This window comes from Cajanus cajan, chromosome 5, assembly GCF_000230855.2.
Source record: "Cajanus cajan strain Asha chromosome 5, NIPB_CcT2T_4, whole genome shotgun sequence".
NCBI lineage: Eukaryota > Viridiplantae > Streptophyta > Magnoliopsida > Fabales > Fabaceae > Cajanus > Cajanus cajan.
Genome location: NC_138521.1, coordinates 65,821,131 through 65,842,506, shown reverse-complemented (window position 1 = coordinate 65,842,506; position 21,376 = coordinate 65,821,131). Strand labels below are relative to the sequence as shown.

The 21,376-nt window shown below is 33.8% G+C and overlaps 3 protein-coding genes across 4 annotated transcripts; 1 reads left to right on the top strand and 2 right to left on the bottom strand.

The window, feature by feature from the left end:
- Positions 1–1,769: 1,769 nt before the first annotated feature.
- LOC109808542 (U4/U6.U5 small nuclear ribonucleoprotein) lies at positions 1,770–6,025 on the top strand. Its single transcript, XM_020371579.3, has 2 exons — positions 1,770–2,445; positions 5,675–6,025. Exon 1 carries the CDS (start codon positions 1,858–1,860, stop codon positions 2,428–2,430), a length of 573 nt encoding a protein of 190 aa, XP_020227168.1. The 5' UTR covers positions 1,770–1,857; the 3' UTR covers positions 2,431–2,445; positions 5,675–6,025.
- Positions 6,026–12,095: 6,070 nt separating this feature from the next.
- Positions 12,096–13,664, bottom strand: LOC109809089 (ribulose bisphosphate carboxylase small subunit, chloroplastic). The gene is made up of 3 exons (XM_020372312.3): positions 13,420–13,664; positions 13,178–13,309; positions 12,096–12,489 (listed from the first exon to the last, which is right to left on the bottom strand). The coding sequence occupies exons 1-3, from the start codon at positions 13,567–13,569 to the stop codon at positions 12,259–12,261; spliced, it is 513 nt and encodes a 170-aa protein (XP_020227901.1). The 5' UTR covers positions 13,570–13,664; the 3' UTR covers positions 12,096–12,258.
- Positions 13,665–15,610: 1,946 nt separating this feature from the next.
- LOC109807957 (VIN3-like protein 2) lies at positions 15,611–20,706 on the bottom strand. Of its 2 annotated transcripts, XM_083075697.1 has the most exons (6): positions 20,497–20,706; positions 20,274–20,366; positions 19,681–19,837; positions 18,549–19,221; positions 17,590–17,909; positions 15,611–17,011 (listed from the first exon to the last, which is right to left on the bottom strand). In XM_083075697.1, exons 3-6 carry the CDS (start codon positions 19,703–19,705, stop codon positions 15,822–15,824), a joined length of 2,208 nt encoding a protein of 735 aa, XP_082931823.1. In that variant the 5' UTR covers positions 19,706–19,837; positions 20,274–20,366; positions 20,497–20,706; the 3' UTR covers positions 15,611–15,821. The 2 variants fall into 2 exon arrangements, with proteins under 2 accessions (XP_082931823.1, XP_020226304.1); XM_020370715.3 differs by lacking the exon at positions 19,681–19,837.
- Positions 20,707–21,376: the final 670 nt, after the last annotated feature.

Below are 21,376 nucleotides of genomic sequence, written 5' to 3'. Positions count from 1 at the left end.
TTTGTTTTTGTTTTTGTTGGTCAACCTGGCAGGCCGATCAATGGCGTGAGGGTTTAGTGAACCCAAAACCAAATCTTAGGCACCGTTTGGTTTCAGCCTAACTCACCTTTGAAAATGGCCTTTACAAAATTACCACTTCTTCATTCTTTTTAATAGCCAACACCAACACCTATTCTACATCCAAGACAATTATGCTTCAACTGAGTAAAAACCAATTAAATTCAATGTATGATATGTGCAGTATATGTATAGATGTAATTTACTTTTAAATACACACAAATGGTAAGAGGAACTCCTAGTTATACCAAAACTAAATAAATACTCCAACAAAGACTTTGATGACTATTGCTTCTTTATGTATTAGTTTTTAAAACAAAATAAAATAAAAAAACTGAGTCGACCTCCCACATATAATTTTAAGAAGTTTAATACACCTCAAGTTTCCCATTAAAAAAAATGCATTATATCACAGTTTTAAGAAAATGATTTGAAATATATAGGAATAGGAGCCGTCTTCATCATGTGTTTTCTATCTTCCACGTTACTTAATTATAAATTTGCATGTGTATCTTTTATACACTGTCAAAATAATAAAAAAATGGGATAATCAAAATGAAAAAGTCAAAACTAATTTATTTGTAGGTGTTATCTATTCGTGGGGCTGATTTACTTATATATTGTAGCCATCAATGTTAACTATAATATTTTATAAAATGATTGAAAACTTAATTCAAAGGCATTTTGGTCGTATGCTTACGTATAATAGTATGTACTTTATTTTGCCACAAAGATTAGATTAGAGTGGGGAAAAGATGTCGAAAGAAAAAGGAAGTTGCAAGCACTTCCAATAAGTTTGAATTAAAACGAATCGAATACAGGACTCAATAAAGTGAGTGTGCACGCAATTCGTCCATAAAGTGATATAAAAATGAAAATAATATTCATATATGCACATCTTTGATATTTTGGTTTTTATTTTTTTTATTATATCATATCACCTGTTACATATATCTTTTATTTCTATCTATCTAGGTATAGATGAGATTTGGGGAGTCACAAAACATTTTCCAGATGAGAATATGTGAATATGCAAGTGATGATGATAAGTGACAACACATATATATTGACATAAGAAAAAATATGATAGTCCACCTTTTTTTTTTTTTTTTTTGTGTGAATTAAGGTGGAGGAGAGAAAGAGTAAGGAAAGAAAAGATAGGTAGAGAAAGTGATAAAAAAAAAAAAAAATAGACATATTGTAAAATATAGTGAGAGGGGAAGGAGACATGTAAAGTAAAGGTCGGATTAAAGATAAACTAGATTAACAAATATTTATTTATAGATTACAAGTATTTTTTGTAGTCTATTTGAGTTGTGTAAGATTATTATAAGTAAAAAAAAACTCTATAAATAATTAACACAATTATATATTTTAAAATTGATTTTGAGACCACTAAGAAGTTATTTTAAAACCTTAAATGAAGTTTTTATATACAAATTATCAATATTTTTTTAAAAAAAATTTATAGTCTTTTGAGTTGTAAAGTCAATTATCAAAATTTTACATATTTATGTAACTATAATATTTCACTCTCAATAAATAAATAACTAATTCATTCAATATATATATATATGTTTTAACATTATTGATTTTAGATAGATTTTAATTAAAAATATATTTTCACATAACGTATTGTCTACAATGTTCTATAAACAATAAAAACATTTAAAAATGAATAGAAACTTTTGATATAGAGACTAATATTCTTATTGAAATATGATTTTTTTTCTCTTAATAGCATAGGGTTTAGGGTGCCACACCCAAGCATGACCTGAACCTCAATCCGCACCTTCAACCATGGCCGATCGCGACCGTGACCGTGAACGTGACAGAACTCGCGACAGAGAAAGAGACAGAGAACGAAGACGAGACAAGGACGACCGTGACCGTGACCGTGACCGCGACCGTGACCGTGACCGAGCGCGTAGCAAGAGATCCCGTTCGCGTTCGCCTGACCGTAGCCGCTCCCGCCACGCGCGCTCTCCCTCGCCCGCCGACCGCTCCCACCGCCGCCGCCACCACCGGACTCCCTCCCTCGACCCGCCGCGGAAGCGCCACCGGAGAGACTCCGCGGATGAGGAGCACAAGGAGACGAAGAAGGCGGTGTCGGACTTCGTGGACGGCATCGTGAAGGAGCAGCAGCAGAAGCAGAAGGAGAACGGAGGCGCAGGAGAAGATGAGGGGAACGAGGACGAGGTGGAGATGATGAAGATGCTCGGGATTCCCACTGGATTTGACTCCACCAAGGGGAAACCGGTCGCCGGTGCTGACGTCAGCGGCGTCAGAGCCGTCACCAAGCGCCAACCGCGCCAGTACATGAACCGCCGCGGCGGATTTAACCGTCCATTGCCTGCTGAGAGGAATCGCTAGGGTTTTTTCAGTCAGGTTTGTTCAATTTTCTTTTCTTTTCCAACAAATACTCGTGGATTAGGGTTTAGTTTGAATTTGATGCTTGCCACTTACGATTGGCTTCGGATTTAGATTAGTTAAGCATATGATTGACAATTGAATTGTTTTCCTCTTCGAGACTGTGGTCCGTGGGTGTGGATTTGTGGTGATATAGCTGTTATTCATGGTGTGGGAGTGTGCCTTTCTTTTCGCGTATTACATTGTACAGTTTAGTATTAATGCTTGGCTTTGGTTAGGTGAATTTTGTTGTGGTTATATGGCTTTCATGTTATGCTAGAGTGTTTTGTCAAATCGTTTTATCTTTAACATTGCTTCGGTAGTGTTTTATCTGTAACCTGTCCCAAGAGAAAAAATCTGATACTCTCTATTTTTCTACTGTCATGTTACACCTGACTATGGTAACTATTGCACCCAAAATGAAGAGTTTTGTATCTATGATAATGTACTCTCATTTTTTTCCTAGGCTAACAAACACAAATCAACTAGTAAATTTTTCTCCCTTGAACATTAATCCCTGCAACTCTCCAATCAAGCCTATGCTTGGAGTAAACTACACTCACCATGTTACACTAACTAATTTACTCTCCAATCCTTAGTGTTGAGTTTAATTCAGAGGTTGTCTTTTAATTTCTTTAAAATTTGTGTCAAATCAAACTCACACGAAATTAGGTTGCTGTTGGAAGTTAGGCTGGATGGTGGTTTAGTATGCATGCGTCCATTCCTGGTAGTAGATGCTAGACATTTGTACAAATTACAAAGAGAAGAGATTCTGACATAAGAGGTGAGAAGTGACAAATTAGTCACCTCTCTATTTTATTCCTCTATGTTTCAAGTCGTGATAGTGGTCATGACAAAGCTCGAATTCCCTTTTTGCATTATGGTATAAATCACATTCTTGTTGTAGTACTTGTATTATACTCAGAGCTTCTATGCTGCTAAGTCATTCAGTGTGGAGATAGGTTGCTTAGGCAGACAAGACGATAAATGTGATGTGTAACAGAACTCATCCCAAACCTCAATTCACTAACAGAACTCGTCCATACTCTTCTCCTAACTTATTTATCCCTATTATGCCTTCCCACCTTAATTCTCTCTTCTTTGTATCTTATTGACTAGCACTTCTCCACACCCTCATGTGCTTTTCTCCCTTCTTTCAGCCAAACACCTCTAGCTTTTCTTATATAGTACACATTCCCAAACTTAAGCATACTAGCCTAGGCTCATTTGCTTCAAGGGATGATGACAATTGATCCATTTGGTAAAGCAAGTTACTAAAAGACTATTGATCAAAGAATTGACAGGCATGTTGGAGGGAAGTTGTGAGATGGTAAACGGTAAGGAATGTGAATTAGTAGTTATTTATGGCTCATTGTAGAATAAAATTATCTAGTGCCAAGATTTTTGGGCTTACCTTTGAAATGCAGACACACAATTAGACATAGGTATATATAGGAGATTTAGGATTAGGACAAACAAGATATTACTCTTTGAATGTTCTGAACTTGGGTAGTCACTAAGATTTTCTAGAGGTAGTTCTCCAAACCAGAACAAAAACCTGTTTAAGATTGGAGACTGGAGATTGTAGAGAGATTTCATCTACAAGCAGTTAGACTGTGAACATAAGGTGTAAATTGTGATTGAATACAATGGCAATAGTAACTATAAATTTTCTGATAAAGTACATATTATATAATTGGGCTCACTGCTGGAGTGCATTTGTTTTGCTTCCGTGTTACTTTTGTAGAACAGAAAGATGTTATGTTAGTATTAGCTTGTCAAAGGGATAAACTATGACAATGTAACTTATAAATAACATTACTGGCAATAAGGATAATCAAGGTTGTCAATCTCGAGAGTTTACGTAATCTCGTGGAAGCTCCGCAAACTCGTATTGTAAACTCGTATCGTAAACTCGTAAGAGATTACTCAATAAAAAATAAATAATTAATTAAAAATAACATAATAATTGAACATTTTAACTCCATATTAAAGAGTAAAATAGTAAATTACATTAATAATAAATGTTCTTAACACAAGTTCTTAACAAAAGTTCACACAAATGACAAAACACAAGTTCTTAAAAATAGACAAATAAAAAACTAAGACATCAAGAGTTGGTTCGCGTGGAAGAGAAAGCGGAGGAGAAGAACAGCAGAGGTGGGCGGACGAAAGGAGGCGCACGAGGGAGAGGAGGCGCGCGGGAGAGAATAGGCGCGCAGGGAGAAGAGGCTCTTGGGGAGAGGAGGCTCGCGGGGAGAGGAGGCGCGCGAGGAGGAGAGGAGGCGCGCGAGGAGGAGAGGAGGAGCACGGAGGAGGCGACACGGAGAAGGAGATGCGTTCAGAGACTAAATGAGAGCTCCTAAATCCTAACACAAAACGCATGTTTTGTGTAAATGAAAAAAAAAATGTGATCTCTTAAACTCGAACGTGATCTCGCGAGATTACCGAGATTACTCCGAGATTACCGAGATTACTCTGAGATTACTCAAAAACGAGTTTACCTCCGAGTTATCCAGGTAGGCTGTCCTAATCTCGTAAACTCATACGAGTTTACGAGTTATCACTAGAGATTGACAACCATGAGGATAATGGTTATTCACTATTATTGCTAGTTTGGGAAAAAAAAAATTACCCCTTGACATTAACATTGTGTTTATAGTTATTTTAATGTTAACGCCCCCCAAATTCTATTACATTACAGAAAGATGTTATGTTAGTATTAGCTTCGACAATGGTTATTTACTATCACCGCTAGTTTTGAAAAAAATACTCCTTGACATCCTGTGTTTATAGTTATTTTAATGTCAACCCCCCACCAAATTCTATTACATTATTCATTTGTATAACTAGTATTCCTAAACTTTGAAACGTATTATGTAAGGTTAATTTCCCTGCATTCATATTTTTCTTGTTTACACCAGTGTTGGTTGCATGTCTTTATGCTGTAACAAATGAAATTTTCACAGCAGATTTTGTAGTGTGATTTTGCATGAATTGATTTCTGCAAAATTGTTAGTTTGGTATGGGAATTCAAATAATCAGTCAGGTGGGGCTTGTGAATGAGTTAGCCATTTTTTCGATTTTCATTAAAAAACGCAAGTGCAATCTTCCTCCTTTTACCTGTCGGTCAACATTTCATGAATTATCTTTCACTCAATTATGCATTTTCCTTTGCTTAATCAAGTATCAACATTTTTCATTGCAGATGAGAAAATAGCTTTTGGTGGCAGTTCAGTCATGTGGAATATTGGAACCAGAAACCCTTGGTGGATCCGAAATGAGAGCGCAATACCTTCCGCTCAATGTCCAGTGTAATTGGTGTTAGGCATGTTTTATTTTTTACCTCTCTAATTGTCTATCTGTCATTCATAGAATTTGCCAAGTTTTCATACAGTATGGAGATTTGGCTTGCATGCCTTACACCTTGGGATGCACATGCTTTATGTAATCAAGTAACTCTGCATTTCAATATCATGACCGATGGACGTGCGAGTTTGTGAACTCTGTCGTAAACTATTAGTTTGAATTCTTATCAATGCGCAAAATATTGCAACAAGTGTAAGATGTTACCTACGTATTCTGGTCCTTAATCTTCGAATGCGTCTTATGGCAAAGCAGCGGGGTCTCCCTCCGTCGTGTTACTTGTGTACCTCTAACTCTATATCTACCGATACAGATACTACAAGATTCGGGCACTAAATAGTGGTGACTCTCGGACAAAATTTTGTGACAGCTACTCCAAAACCAAGTTTAATGTTGGGATATATGATTTCACCTTATCAATACCTAATCAAAAAATGCCTCAATTATTTTGTATTTGTGCTTCACAATTATATTTTTGAAATTAAAATACAAAGGAAATGTTCGGATAAGTTTATTTAGAAACACTTTTAAAAAAGAAAAAGTAAAATAGAATTATTTTGTAAGTTAAAATTAATATATATATATATATATATATATATATATATATAAAATATAGCATGTAAGAGTTCTCTTTAATTAATTTCTCTAAAAAAAATTAGTTTATATAAAAGTTAGTTTTATCTTACGGGAGTTATTTTAATTTCTTTTCTATTTTTAAAAGTGCTTCTGGAGTATAAAAATGGGACTAATTTCGATTTTCTTATGTTTTTATGACATATAATCAATCATTGAAAATTAAAATTTATCTATCTAGCAATGGCATTTATATCACCAAAGAAAAATGTTATGAAGAAGTTAATTATATACTAATGGCTTCTAGGCATGGTATCTTGATGAAAGAGTAACCATGCTACGTATTGAACGACGGGAAATTGCGGTAAGTTATCATAATAAAAGTATAACAAGACATGGAAACTTCCACGCATTAAGAAATGTGAAATGTGTAAGTTATAACGAATTGTATAGATAATTTAATATTATATTAAAATTTATAAAATATTTATGTGTAAAATATTTATATAGAAAGATTAATTTAAGTTAAAGAAAAATAATAAATATCTTTAAACATATTGTGAGTTAAATGATAATAGACCACTTGAAAGGATCAAGATAGTTAAATGATAATTGGAAAAGAAATTTTTAGTTTCATACTGTTGGTGTAACAAATAGAGCTTTTTGCAACAAAAATTATCTTGTTTTCGAACGATACAATAGGGATGGAGGAAATTATAAGACCTTGGTTGCTTTGAACATTTTTTTTTTGTTTTCATTTTCATAAAAATTACAAAACAATAAAGAAAATGGTCTAATGATGGATGCTTCACGGTCAAGTCTGCGTACATAACAAACTCTCTCCTCCCAACTAACACTATGGATCCTGACAAAACTTGGAACATCATTTAGAGTCTTTCTATTCCTGCGAAAGTGAAACATCACACATAGAGAGTCTATAAAAATATTCTTCCTACCCGTGCCCAGCTTCAAAAGAAAGGTGTGAGCTGCTTCATCAGTTGCCCAAGATGTGATGTTGGTATCGAGAATTCTTGGCATGCGTTGTTTGGATGTTATGATGCGAGAAATTGCTGGTTGGCTAGTAATCTAAAGGACAAGATGAGTTCCAACATTGATAAAGCTAATGGTACTACTGATCTTGTGAACAAAATCCTTAATCTTTGGTCCATTTCTGATGCGACTGACTTTAGCATGATGATGTGGAGTATCTGGACTAGTAGGAATAATCTCCTATGGAAAGATATGCCTTGGAATATATCTGAAATTGTCCACCGTGCCCTTACTCCAGACACAATTGGACTTTGGCTAACCAGCGGCCTCTTGATGCTAGAGGTACTCCTGGTCCCACCTCGACTACCCAATGGTCTCCCCCACCCCATGGTTCATACAAGTGCAATTTTGCCACATTCCCTAACACTGATGAGAATACATTCGGAATTGGTTTCTGCATTAGAGACAGCTTGGGTTCCTTTGTGGGTGCACGCACCCTCAAGATCTCTGGTCTTCCTCCTGCCAGTATTAGAGATGCTATTGCTCTCATACAAGCCATCATTTTGGCTTTGGAATTTCAATATGCGCCCATCCTCTTCGAATCTAGTAGCAGCAGAATTGAAAGTTTTTTCCTTCATCCCAACCTGAAAGATAGAACTGAATTTAGTGACATTATGAATCATTGTAGCAATAAGATAAATTCTTGTGCCAACTTCAATGTAAGTTTCACCCATAGATCAACTAATTTGGTGGCTGCCAATCTTGCAAAGGCCTCCAAATGATATGCTAATCTTAAAGATTTTGCATACATCTCTAATTGTATCTTCTCTCTTATTGTTAATGAATTGAGCTAATGCTCAGCTCTTCAAAAAAAAATAAAGAAAATATGTATGGTTAAATTTTAGAAAACAGTTTTTTTTTAAAAATCAACTAAAATCTAAAACTAAAATAAAGTTATTTTTAGTTTTTGAATGGAGAAACAAAATGCAGTAGCATGTAGTATAATTTATTGATATTTAATTTTTCTTTTCTTTTCAAAATAATTTTTGTGTTTTCATAGTCCTTGTTGAAAAAACAATTTTACTTGTGTTTTGCGTTTTCTCTTTATTCTTGGTCTATTTTTTATTATTATAATTTTTTAATTTATATCATGCATTTTATCTGCATAGATTTTTTTTTTCTGGTTTGTAATTTTGTTTTCTCCTTATCTTTCTTATTCTTTACCATTAATAGATGTAGTACATGAGACACCAAATCTCTCTCTCTCTTTTCTTTTGTTGGAACCATGCTCCACAGATAATTTCTTTTTCAATTTTAATTTATTCCAATATGATGTAAATTTAATTTCTTGAGTATGCCAATTGTTTGATAAAAAAAATTAAAATTAAATTAAATCTAAAATATTGGTTAAGTATGACTCTAAAACTAAGAATATAAAGCTAAATAAAAGATACACAAATTTTAATATTATATATATTTCAATTATAATCATAAATATTTCAATATGAATATGAGATACGATGATTTATAATTGTTTTTACTGTGATATTAGTATTTTTCAATTATTTTTAATTATCTTTTTTGATAGTCAATTATTAAGAAAATATGTTATTAAATATTTTAAAAAATTGTAAACTTTATTAAAAATATTTTATTTTTCTTTGAAAATAGTTAAACCAAATACGTTTTGAATATTTTCATTTTCTAAAATTAGATATTGAGAAATTAAATTGTTTTCTAAATTTGAAAATGAAAATCATTTTTTGAAAATGAAAATAGAAACTAAAAAACAAAAACATTTTCTAAAATCAAACAACGCTTAATTTTTCTCGATCCAATGCTTAATTCATAGGGTGAATACTAATAATTAACACTAATTATAAAGATGGGAGTTATAAAAGTTTTAATATAATTATAGTAACACTTTATTTGATCCTTTAATTTTAGTTTCTATGAGCACATTGTATCATAAAAATAATATATTATATTAGAATTTATATAAACATGTTTTCTAAATACACTAATACACAAATTACATAAAGATAAGATATATGAGATAAAGGGTGACACATTAGATTGAAATTTATATGAATGTTTTCTAAATACATGTCGTCATTATATGATCTTTAACATCATTTTCAATAAATCATGCAAATCTTAAAATATATATCAAATCATCATCATCATATTTAACATAATACATTCTCAAACATAATCACAAATTTAGAAATGTCTTAATTACAAATAATTCACTAATCTATGCATTTATAACAAAAATATAATTTAATTATTTATGCACAATAATATATCAATTCTTTGGTTAAGAATATCACCATCAAAAATGCAATTTGTGCATATTATCATTATTATTCAACTACTATTTTAATTTGTAACCAAATAAATACCAAGAAAATCAAAAGGGAAAAAAAATATAGATTTCTTAAAAAATAGCTAACGCCAAAAAATACATTAACTACTAACAAGTATTAATCATTTTAATGGATTTGGAGAATGAGGATGGAAAGAGTGAGGAGACGGTGAGGAATAGTAGAAGCGAGGAAAAAGCGACTGTCGTGCTAAGTAAGGAAGACAAAATAGAATAGGCTACCGAACATAGTAAAGAGATCATAATGATAAAAGGATGTCGACACAAAAGAAAAGGCAATATTGGGACAAACGAGCTTAAGTGCAATTTTGACTACGATCACAAGGTCTAAGACGTTGCCTAAGAGAGATGTTAATGTTAATGTTATCTTGGAGGAGGTGAAGGTAATGGAAGAGAAGATGATGTGCATACCACAATCAATATATTAGATCCACACACTCAACAATAATTGTAAGATCTTCAATCTATTTGGCGGGTATATGAGAGGCTAAATTTTTGGAAGTAGATTTGTAGCTAAATTTTCAAAAGTGAATTTATGACTAAATTTACATAGATGAAAATATATATTAAAAAGAGAAAAATTATAAAATAATGTTAGTATTGACATGATAATACTTAAAATTTATTTTAAAATAATGTATTATCGTAATAAAGAGAATTTAAACTTTTATATTATAAATAAATTGATTAGTTATATATTTAAACTTGCGAAAAGAAAAAAAAATGGAAAGGGACAACGGAACATGACATCTCATGTGTCCCTTAAGTCATTCGGCGTTGGCAGTTGGCATGAAGAACACTTTATTAATATTAAAGAAAATTGATTGTTTAATGGTGATTTAGTCGTATCACAGTCAACTTGCCTACATTAGAGGTTAAATCAATGTCTCTCCTAATCCTAACCCCACTAACTCATTAGTTTATCATCAATTTTTAATCAGGGGGCGCATGCTTAAATCTATGGGCTGGTTTAGCCAAAAATAAAAATTGAAAACTGGCAATCCTTCTTGACCCAAAAAAGCACGATATTGAAACATTGGCATATGTATAATAATATTTACATCTAATTGATATTTGACGCATTTTATTTCTTTTTCTTTTCATCGTATCATATTATCTGTCAATTTTTTCATTTCTCTCTCCCATTGATGTGTCCTCTTTTCCAAAAAAAAGAAAGAAACGAGTGCTAGGTCACTTAGAAATGACAAAAATACTCGCATTTGCAGGTATTTGCAGATAAAACTCGTTATAGATAATAAATGGATAGGCTAATTAGGTATCCACGGATAATGGAGACGGATAATTTTTTACCCGTTTATAAACGGGGCAGGGGCGGGTATGATGATATCCATACCTGCGGATACCCGTTTAATAATATCTTAAATATCCTAATTATCCTTGTACCACATAACCCTAAAACTACACTCTTTCATCTTATTTTCTTACAAAAGTGAAGTTGATGAAGTTACCAACATGTGTTAAACATGTTATAGAATTATGTTGGATGTAATTTGATTAATTTTCTATCTTTGATTGGGCCAATAAGATTTATGTATTTTTAGTTGTTTACTTTCGTTTGGAATTATGAGATTGAATAATTGTAGCTATGTAACATGAGACTTTCACTTACTTATGAGATTGATATATTTTAAATTATTGATTATCTTGCATTTTTATTATTATTTTAACAAAATTAACGTTAAATATAAGTTTAAAATTAACATTAAATATTTTTTAATATTTCAATGACATTAAATATAAACTTAAAATTATTTATAATAATTTTTTTAATTTCTTAAAAAAATTATAAATATTCATGGATATCTGTGGGTATTCAAGAAATTCATGGATACCCGCGCGGATATGAGATGAGTATAGAACCAATTTTCATCTAGCGGAGCGGGAATGAGTTTACTATTACCCGCCCCGTGGGACTCCATTGACATCCCTTCGCACACTACATACATGACTCTATTTTATTTTTATTTTTCTCTTTTCATCCCATTCTATTTTCTATCACCACTCTACTACTTCCTTTTCTCTTAGCCTAAACACCCATTAAGGTGTCCACTGAACATTCTCCTGAAGAGAAATCCACCATGTGTGATCCCTATCCAGGGCCAAATCATTTTCATTTATGCGTACCATAATGAAATAGGACGTAGTTTTAGTTTTATGTTTTTGATAAATGAAAAACACTCTTAAAAATAAACTTGGGTTTAAAGTATATAAATAAAAGTACATTTTTTTTAATTTAATAAATACACCATGTTATTAGTTAATTACACTATATGTGGTAGAATTAAATTCAAAATTAAACCAAACAAAAAAGGCTGTAACTTTTCATCTCATTCATACAGCTAGATAAGTAAACAGTAAACTTCATATTACATTTTAAAAAAAAGGAGAAATATAGAAAGAGAAAAAAATATGGATACAAGATTGAGAATTGTAACAAGGATTTGAATACAAATGGTTCAAGTGGAAGGAGGTTTGTGAATGATGAAAGCCATGGACTGCATGTGGCGTTGGTTGTCAAATGCTAAGCAGCGTATGTATGCATTTGGATATGCCTTTCTGCATTCATGAATCTCGTTGAGGACTTGGGAAGAGTCAGTGCAACCAAACATTGGTAGCTTCCACAATGTCCAATACCTCCCATCATAGTATCCTGGCATTTGGCTGTTTTCTCTATGAACACACCCCAACTTTCATGTTCCAAACAACATATATAGTTTCATGTTACTAAGATATACAACCATTTTTATAAAACCAAACCATCAATGTAAAAACATAAATATATTTCTCCGAGATATAAAGACACAGAATCTACCTAGCTAGCCTAAATCAGAAGAGCTGATCAGAACAATAATAAAGCTTTACATCCTAGCAATACGCAAAAGTATAATAATATGCATTTATATATTATTTATCGCTGACTAATAATCAATGGTTGAGATTGAAATTAAAATTAAATATATACTAAACTTTGAATTTAGTTTCTATTTTGGTGGTTGATTTTTTAATCAATAATTATTAATATATTTTATCATCCAAAATAACTTTTTCCTCACTTTAGAAAAATAAAATCCATAAATTTAATAGAAAGGTGATAGCATAAAAATCGTTAATTTAGATGTGTTTTAAAAGATTCAATATAAATAGTTCTAAGATATTTAATTATTTCTTTCAAAGGAAAAAAAAAACATAAATATATAAGCTAGCGTCATATTCTCTTTAATACACTCAAAATTTATTATAAAAACATAAATTTTGATGGTTATATGTTTGATTTAGAGGTAACAGATTAACAAAGAATAATAAAAAATTGCTAAAAAAATGTTGTTAACATTTTTAAAAAATATATAGTACAATCTAAATTTATTTGAAACTAACCTCATCAAATTCAAGGCAAGGAATCCATCCCTTGTTGAGCATGTAGTCGATCTCCTTCGCGATGGATTCATCAGAAAGGGGTGGCAGGTAGGACAGTGTTTCGAACTTCTTATTGTTGATGGGATTCCATGTCTGTTGCAAGTTTAAACACATCATAGATCAAAACGTGTTAGAAAAAGAGGGGTCGTTGGTGGTACTAAAAAGTAAAAACTAATACATGTTGTTACTTGTGGACGATTCACCTGCATGCAGCGAGTTTTAGAACCATTGGAAACAATCTTCCTTTTCCATTCTATGGAGCCTGTAATTGGGTAATTAAGATTTGATGAGTTGGACTTCAAGCCAACAAAGCCAGCCCCAGCAACCACAGCTGCAAAAGTTCCAGCAGACATTTTACTGAATTAAGTGTTGAAAGGACAGGGGCTATGCAACTAAGAATAACTTAAATCAGTTTTTGAGGCACTGTAGTTAGACAAAGGACTAAAGAAACAGGCTTTGGTGATCCTGAAATGACGTGTTAAGTACTAAGTAGTATTATTAAACGGTGGGCACTAGAAAAGGGAGAGTTTAATTAATTAGGCTTCAAAAATCTTTGATTTCATCAACAATTAAATAGTACATACCATGCTTTTTTAAAAAAATTATGAGTACTGGTAGGGCCCCGCCAAATCCTGGTGCTGAGGAAATTTTACCAACAAGTTGAAATAAAATAAACAAACGATTCCTCCACTTTTTCTTTGGCCATTCTAGTGCACGATATACAAGTTTGGCTGGATCTGGACTTTGTAGGAATCCCAACAACCTTCTCTACTAGCCAAATTAAGAGTGATTTCTTCAATTTGCACGAGCAAAACCGACTTAAGCAGAGTCTGAAATCTATGTCAACCAAACTATACTACTTCAAATAATAATAGTAATAATATAGTGCATATCCTTTGTTATACTGAAATCCTCGATCTTGCTTCCTATACTACAAAATTGTGGACGTTTTGATCAAATTTTAAGAAACTCCAAGCAATACTAATCGTAGCTTCCATTATATTGAGGCTCTATTAATTCCCCCAAATATTTCCCATTTCCCTGTCCCTTCTTATGATCATCATATTACCCATTGAGAAAAGACCCCTAAATCAATGACACAACATTAATGAACATATATCATGATTTGTCCACCTCGAGTCAAAATATCAACCATGCATGCATCTATAGTGCACAGCGGATGGTGGGACACCCACCATATATATTATTTATCTTCATGCAATAGAAATAGATATTTGTGATGGCAAGCACTACGACAACAAAGAAACTCGCTGCATTTTGTTTGACTCAAACCTTTGCCAATTGATTATTTAAAGCAAATATGATTCTTTCAACTGATGCCATGGCACTCCCCATTCCACTATTAACATCCAAATAATTTTGCATAGATTTCAATCAATGTTATACTTGAACCAAAGATAAATTCCCTAACAAAGATAGTGGAACCCATGCTTTAAGCAGCATCGTTAGAGTTTTCAAGCACTTGTAAAAGTGAAGATCAACTTTCCGAATTTTGAATTTCTGGACAAATACATTAACATCTAATTATTGATGATTATTACTCCATCAATGGTTAGCTTTAATTTTTGTTGACTGTTGCTCACTAATGATGTGTCAACATATCGTTCACTTAATCTAGACGATGGTTTAGCCAACACAAATTTCTTCTGTACAATCAAATTGGTAGAAGAACCTTCCACAATCCACGCCAACAATAAAACTTCCGCCCACAAGTTGATCCGTTTTAGATCTAATTGAGAGCTATCCAATTAGTTCAAAATCAACAAGGCAACAAGGTTCAAACACATGCACCAGGGCGATATGGCAAACATCATTCCTTTAAGGAATTGCATGAGCTATCCAAAATCAAACAATTGGTAAATAGTTGAGATTTTTAAATACGCTTGTCAAGGTTCAATACAGACCAAATTTCGTGTTTCATTAACCAACCCATTGCTGTAATAATCACGTACGAGGTCAGAAACGCGACCATCAACTTCTACCGTTTCTTGCTTGACAGGCATCGTAAGAGTTCAAGCACTAGTAAAAGTGAAGATCAACTTGTCGAAATTTGAATTTCTGGACAAATTCATTAACATCTAATTATCCATGATTATTACTCCATCAATGGTTAGCTTTACTTATTGTTAACTGTTGCTGACTAATGATGTTTCAACATATCGTTCACTTAATCTACACGATGGCTTAGTCAACACAAATTTCTCCTGTACAATCAAATTGGTAGAAGAACCTTCCACCCACGAGTCGAAGAAACTTTTTTGAACTAATTGAGAGCCTCGTCAGCTAGAAAAGACTAAAACTATAGATAAATTAATTTAACATAAATCTTTCAACGTCACCTACCAAAGAGTGTAACCATAACCGAGTAGAAAATTAAAAGAAAAAAAATATATCAATTTGAAACAGTAACTGTATAATAAAAGTAATCTAAAATTCTTACATCATCATATGAATGATAATGATGAAATAAATATATGTATTTTAACTGTCTAAATGAAGAATATTAAAAATCTAAAGAATTACTGCATGAGAAGCCAGGAGGGGCTTGAAGCTTGGGGCTAGTAGCTGGACCTACAAAATCTGGTCAATGCCAAAGCTTCATGCAGAACCCCGCTGGCACCACTGATGTTCTCTTGCTGGATATACATTCTGAGAAGGTGTCCACAAGTTGCTCAGCAAGAGATGCTGGATCTTCAAGAAATGTATCAATGTATATTTTCACAATCCTTACTTCTTGATGGGTGGCTCTTAAGCTGTACCAAGTCAGAAATTTCTGCCTGAAGTTCTTTTCTATGTGCCCTTCACACTCTAACCACCTAATCACCTTCACATAATACTCAAAATCCCGGTCCGAAAAACCATTTGTGACACGGCCCTCATCTTGCCTTTCTCCACTTCTCTTCTTGGATGTGCTACCATCTTGGGGGCCATCCCTTTTCCCAGATCCATTTTCTTGATCTTTGCCACTGGACTTAGATCTTCCATTCCTTCCAGGTCCATCCTTAAGTGTTTCCAACTTGCAGGGAGTGTTAGGCAAGCCGCCTTCTGAGCTACCTACTAACGGCACACATTCCCTCCCCGTTAGAGGTGGGGAATTCAACCCATCGTCGGTGCTCATGTCCTCGGTGACTTGTTCCTCTGGTGAATGCTTGTTTTCAAGCTTTAGAACTTCAGAACTAGGTACAGAGCCAGGCATTCCTCCGGCATGCTGCTTGTCTGACAAAGAATCTGCATCAGGAGGAACCATGCCGCCTATATTGGAACAGTTAATAGCATCATTAGCTAAATTTCCAGAAGCAAGCTGGTCGCTATCCTTGTGATAAGAAGGATAATGGTCTGCTCGGTTATCAGTCAGATCACTGTATGGATTGCAGTTATTAGTTTCATCTTCCACTGATGATGGATTTGAAAGGCTGCTACAGTTGGTTACTGGACTCTGACTTCTTTCTGTTGCCGAGCAATTAGGAACTTCATCCTCCCCATGCTCTGTTGAGATTTGAACTTCACACGTACCTGACTCCCTTGAATCATTGGAAACAACTTTGAAACTGTATTCTGTACCTGGAATTAGACCCGTGACACTGAACCTTCTATTTGGTAGGAGCGAGGTGCAAGTCGGGTCTGTGGGATAGTTCACTTCATCAGCTTTGCGATGCCACAAGGTGTAAGCAGCAGTGTTTTCATCAGTGAGTTCATCAGAACCTAAAATAATAGTGAGGGACGTGGCAGTGACATCTTCAAACCTCACCATATTTGGAGCCAGCAAGTGTGCATCTGAAAATGTGAAGTATGTACACAGATCAATATTATTCGAGAATCTAGACCCAGTCACAAAAAAATTACCTGCTGATAACTGTACTATGCATGCACCCAACGCCACAGTTATGTACTTTGAAACAAAATTCAATACAAGCTCATACACAGAGCTAACCTTGGATGTCAAGTAATCATGTTTGGCAGCTGATCCCAGAAATAATTTCGGGTCTCAGGTCCCAAAAGTAAATTAACATTGTTAGATGTGGCCATAAGTAATTTCAGCACCTCCAATTATCCAAAATTACTTTTGGGGGACTAATCTCAAACATAAAACTCATAAAATTATTTCTTCTTTACACTAAAGTATTTCAATATCTGTACCAATTACCCAGAAGAGAGCTAAATATTAAGATAAAATGAAAGCAAGAAGTATAGTTGGCTCCATATATAAAACAAACCACCAGCTAGTCAGTAGGTCTTTTATTTGGGACTTTTGGGGCTGAGGGTGGAATACAAATCAGTAGATGAATTTCCACTTTATCGTAAATGAGATCCAAGAGGGAAATAGAGAAAAAAAATATGGAAAGAGTGATCACCTTGAGTTGTTGGGTTGGGTGATGAAGGCAAGATCCTTTTCGAAAGCAGTGAATCAAGTGATTCTATAGCAAAACCGCAGAGTTTCTGAACCTCAGGTCCCGATGAAAGCCTGTTCACAATCCCCCTGCCAATCTTCACTGGTGAGCCAGTTAGTGGACCTACTTCCGGTTCAAGTTTCTTCACCGCTTCATCAACAATTTTATAAAGTTCTTCATACATTTCAGTTCCTTGTAAAAGTCTTTGGCTTAAGGAGACACGATAACAGAGTATATCAACACGTCTAGTATCCTTTGCTACCATCAGCTGTTTTCTCCAGCATCTGATACATTTTAAGAAACAAGCCCACATGAGATTCAAAACTTGCCTATTTACAAAATTTTATCCTAAAAGTAATATGGCACATACACTACTCATTGAAAGAACAACTTTACCATCTTTTTATTGAACAATTACAATATCTTCACCATATTGTTGAGTAGAGGGTCACTCATCATCATATCTATGCAATCAAAAATTAATTAATCTCTCTCTCTTTCACAAAACTGATCATGCCTAAGATTCATCTAGAAATAACAATCCTACGAATGTTCAAAGCAAATTATAAACTAAAAAAAAAAAACATGATCCAATTTGCTATTATTATACGCAGCCTAAAGCTTTATGAACTAAACAAAAGAAAGGGGGAGGAAGAATCTTCTAAAAAAAAAGAAGGAAATAGACAGATTTCCGTTTATATTATTGACTCAATTGACTTTTTCCCCCATTATTGTCTATTTTGTTGCGTTTTGTAGACAACAAATGACTAAATTCAATCTTCTAGAACCCTGTTACATATTATTTTGCATGTGTAGTAAGCTTATAGCGTTCAAGACATTCCTAGATAGAGGAAAAATGAAGCAGAAATTTTAAATAGATACATGATGTCATTTGAGAAACTGAATAGCTTCAGTATAATTACCCGAGTAAATCATTTACTTTCCCACAAGAGACACAGTAGAAGCCTCCATCTAGCTTGGGACGCTCACCCTCTTTTCCAATTCCAGAACCATCATGCTTTAAAGCACACTCAAGGTGACATGACAAGCCACAAGAAACACCAGGAAATGGATTCTCAGAACTACATATTAACCACAGGCTAGGGTCTTTGTTGTCATCATACTGATGACAAATGCAGCATGAACATCTTTTGCAAAATGCATCTGCTTGATTTAGGGTAGCTTTGCAAGCTGAGTTTTTGCAGTATGTAGTACTAACAACATCACCACCATTACTGACAGGAACACTGGTCGCAGGAACAGGTATGTGAGAAGGATTCTCAGATTTTCTCTGCCTTTTAGCAGGTTTCTGACCTGGTGCAGGAGAAGAATGTGGTTCAGGGTCGGTTGCAGTTTCATTCCCCCCTGATTTCTTTTCAGAAACAATTTTTAGAAGATTTTCTATAATTTTCAACTTTGTCAGCCCAGTATATTTTCTCTCTTTTCCCATCTCTGCACAAAGTATTTGCAAAATCTCTTGACGGCTCCATGACTGCAGCATCTCAGAAGCACCATGCGACTTAGATACTTCATATACAAGTTCTCTTTTTTTCTCCATACTCAATTTACTGCACTTAGAAGGATCAAGTGCAAGGCCTGAGATTAAGGAAAAAGAAAACAGCACATTAGATACATGAAAGTATTCCAACTTTAAAACTTCCAAGCAGTGAAGAAGACAAGACTAGGTCTACAAAGACTCCTTCCATAACATGTATTCATGCGAGACATATCATCATCAACGAATTAGACATTTCTTGAGACCAGAACATGCAAATAAAATGCAATTATCTTTCTACATAAGTAATAAGTCAGTCCAGTCAGTTATCTTACTAGTCAATGCCATAATTTCGTTATGGTCTAAAATATTGACTACTTAAAAATATTACCAAGAAGGCCAAACAAGCAACATAATAAAAGGTATACAATTGGAACCAGTTGACTTTGAATCACAGGGACATCCCAACCACTTGAAGCACAGTAAATAAAAAGAAATATAAGAGACCCCGTGCAATGGACTAATCAAGTAAGACAATTAGGCAGTTGGACTTGATCTACCTTTGACCATTATTGGAGACTCCATTCTCCTAATAGAGAACCCATAAACCCGCTAATTTATTAGCTGGCACATTGTATACCAAATTATAAGCTTGTTAACCCTCCTTCCTCCCTTATAATGCATCAATTAAGTATTTTACATTGCTAAGATCGTGACCTGCACGACCCCAAATGCAAAATCACTAAATAAAATAAAAATACAATTAAATCAAATCATAAAAAAAAAAAAAACACACACACACACAAACACAAAAACAAACACCTCTCTTATGAAAAACTAAACTAAAATTTATAAAAATAAAAAATAAAAAATAAAAATAAAAAGCTAATCACCACCCAATAATCAGAAAAGTCGCACAGGAAGAGATCACAACAAATTAAATCAAACCACAGAAAAATCAGATAAGTCACAATGCTAAAAAATCATACAAACTAATCTGCACGTGGATCGTTAATTTCCACGAGCCTGAACATAGCGCAGATAACGAATCCTTCACAGAATTCAATAACCTCAGTTTCATGAGAACAAAACAGTGAAGGCATGAAAATTAGAAGAAACACAGATAATTAGAGAGCCAAAATAAGCAATTCACCCTCAAAAGACGAATCCGTAGCCATATCTATGCAACAAGAAGGAATCACTCAACCCACCACATTACCACCAAAAGCCCAAAACTTGTTCGAACCTGCACAACACAAAATCCAATCCACATCATGGGTCGCCGTTTATAAACCAAAAAATCATAAATTCAAGAGAGAAAAAAATATGACGACCCAAAAAATTACGAGAGAGAGAGAGAATGGAATAACAAATACCAAGAAAAGATGCTGGATTGAAATTCTAGAAGAAAAAACGAATCCATCAACCGAAAATTGGTCTCACACACAGTCTCTCTCTCTCGGTGAAAGAGGGAGATTGGAGGAGGTGGTGGAGAACCTTTCTTCTAGAGAGAGAAAGCTTCCAACTTGTATAATAGAGAGAGAGAAAGAAGCGTTTGTTTGCGTTATTTGTTACATAAAAATAAAAATAAATAAATAAAAAGCAGCTGCATGCTATTGCTCTGTTGCTAATTGCTATTGATATTGCATACTCACTCAACGACATTTTCACATTTCAGCTGCTTGGAAATTGGAATAGTCCAACCACCTTATTTACCAAAATACCCCTCCTTTCATTTTTACTTTTCTGTTTAAAATATCACTATCCATCAACCAAATCTAAATTCTATATTATCTCGTAACGAGAAGATTAGTCACTGTTATCGGCGATGAATATTCTATAGACGAACAAAATTTTTTTTTATATTATCTTATACGTCAAAATTTGTTCAACCAATTACAATACTACAACCCAATTACGTGTTTGTCCGCTACTCATCACATAACAAATAAAACATTAAAACTTATTTAAGAAATTAACCTATTTTAAAAACAAAATTATATACATATAAAAAACATAAAATATCTATACATATATGAAACTCGTGTGCGTGCCTTAATATCTATTAGGCGAGAGTGCATTTATGTTTCTGGTGCGTCCCAGTTAGTGTAGCATCCACATACACCATATCTCATCACTAACCTGCACCATAAATTCACACATCAGACCCATTTCGAAAGGGAGAGCTCTGGCGTGACATGCCATTGTAGGACAATATTTTAACTATGTCCTGTCTATTTTTCCCTTTTTCAGTTG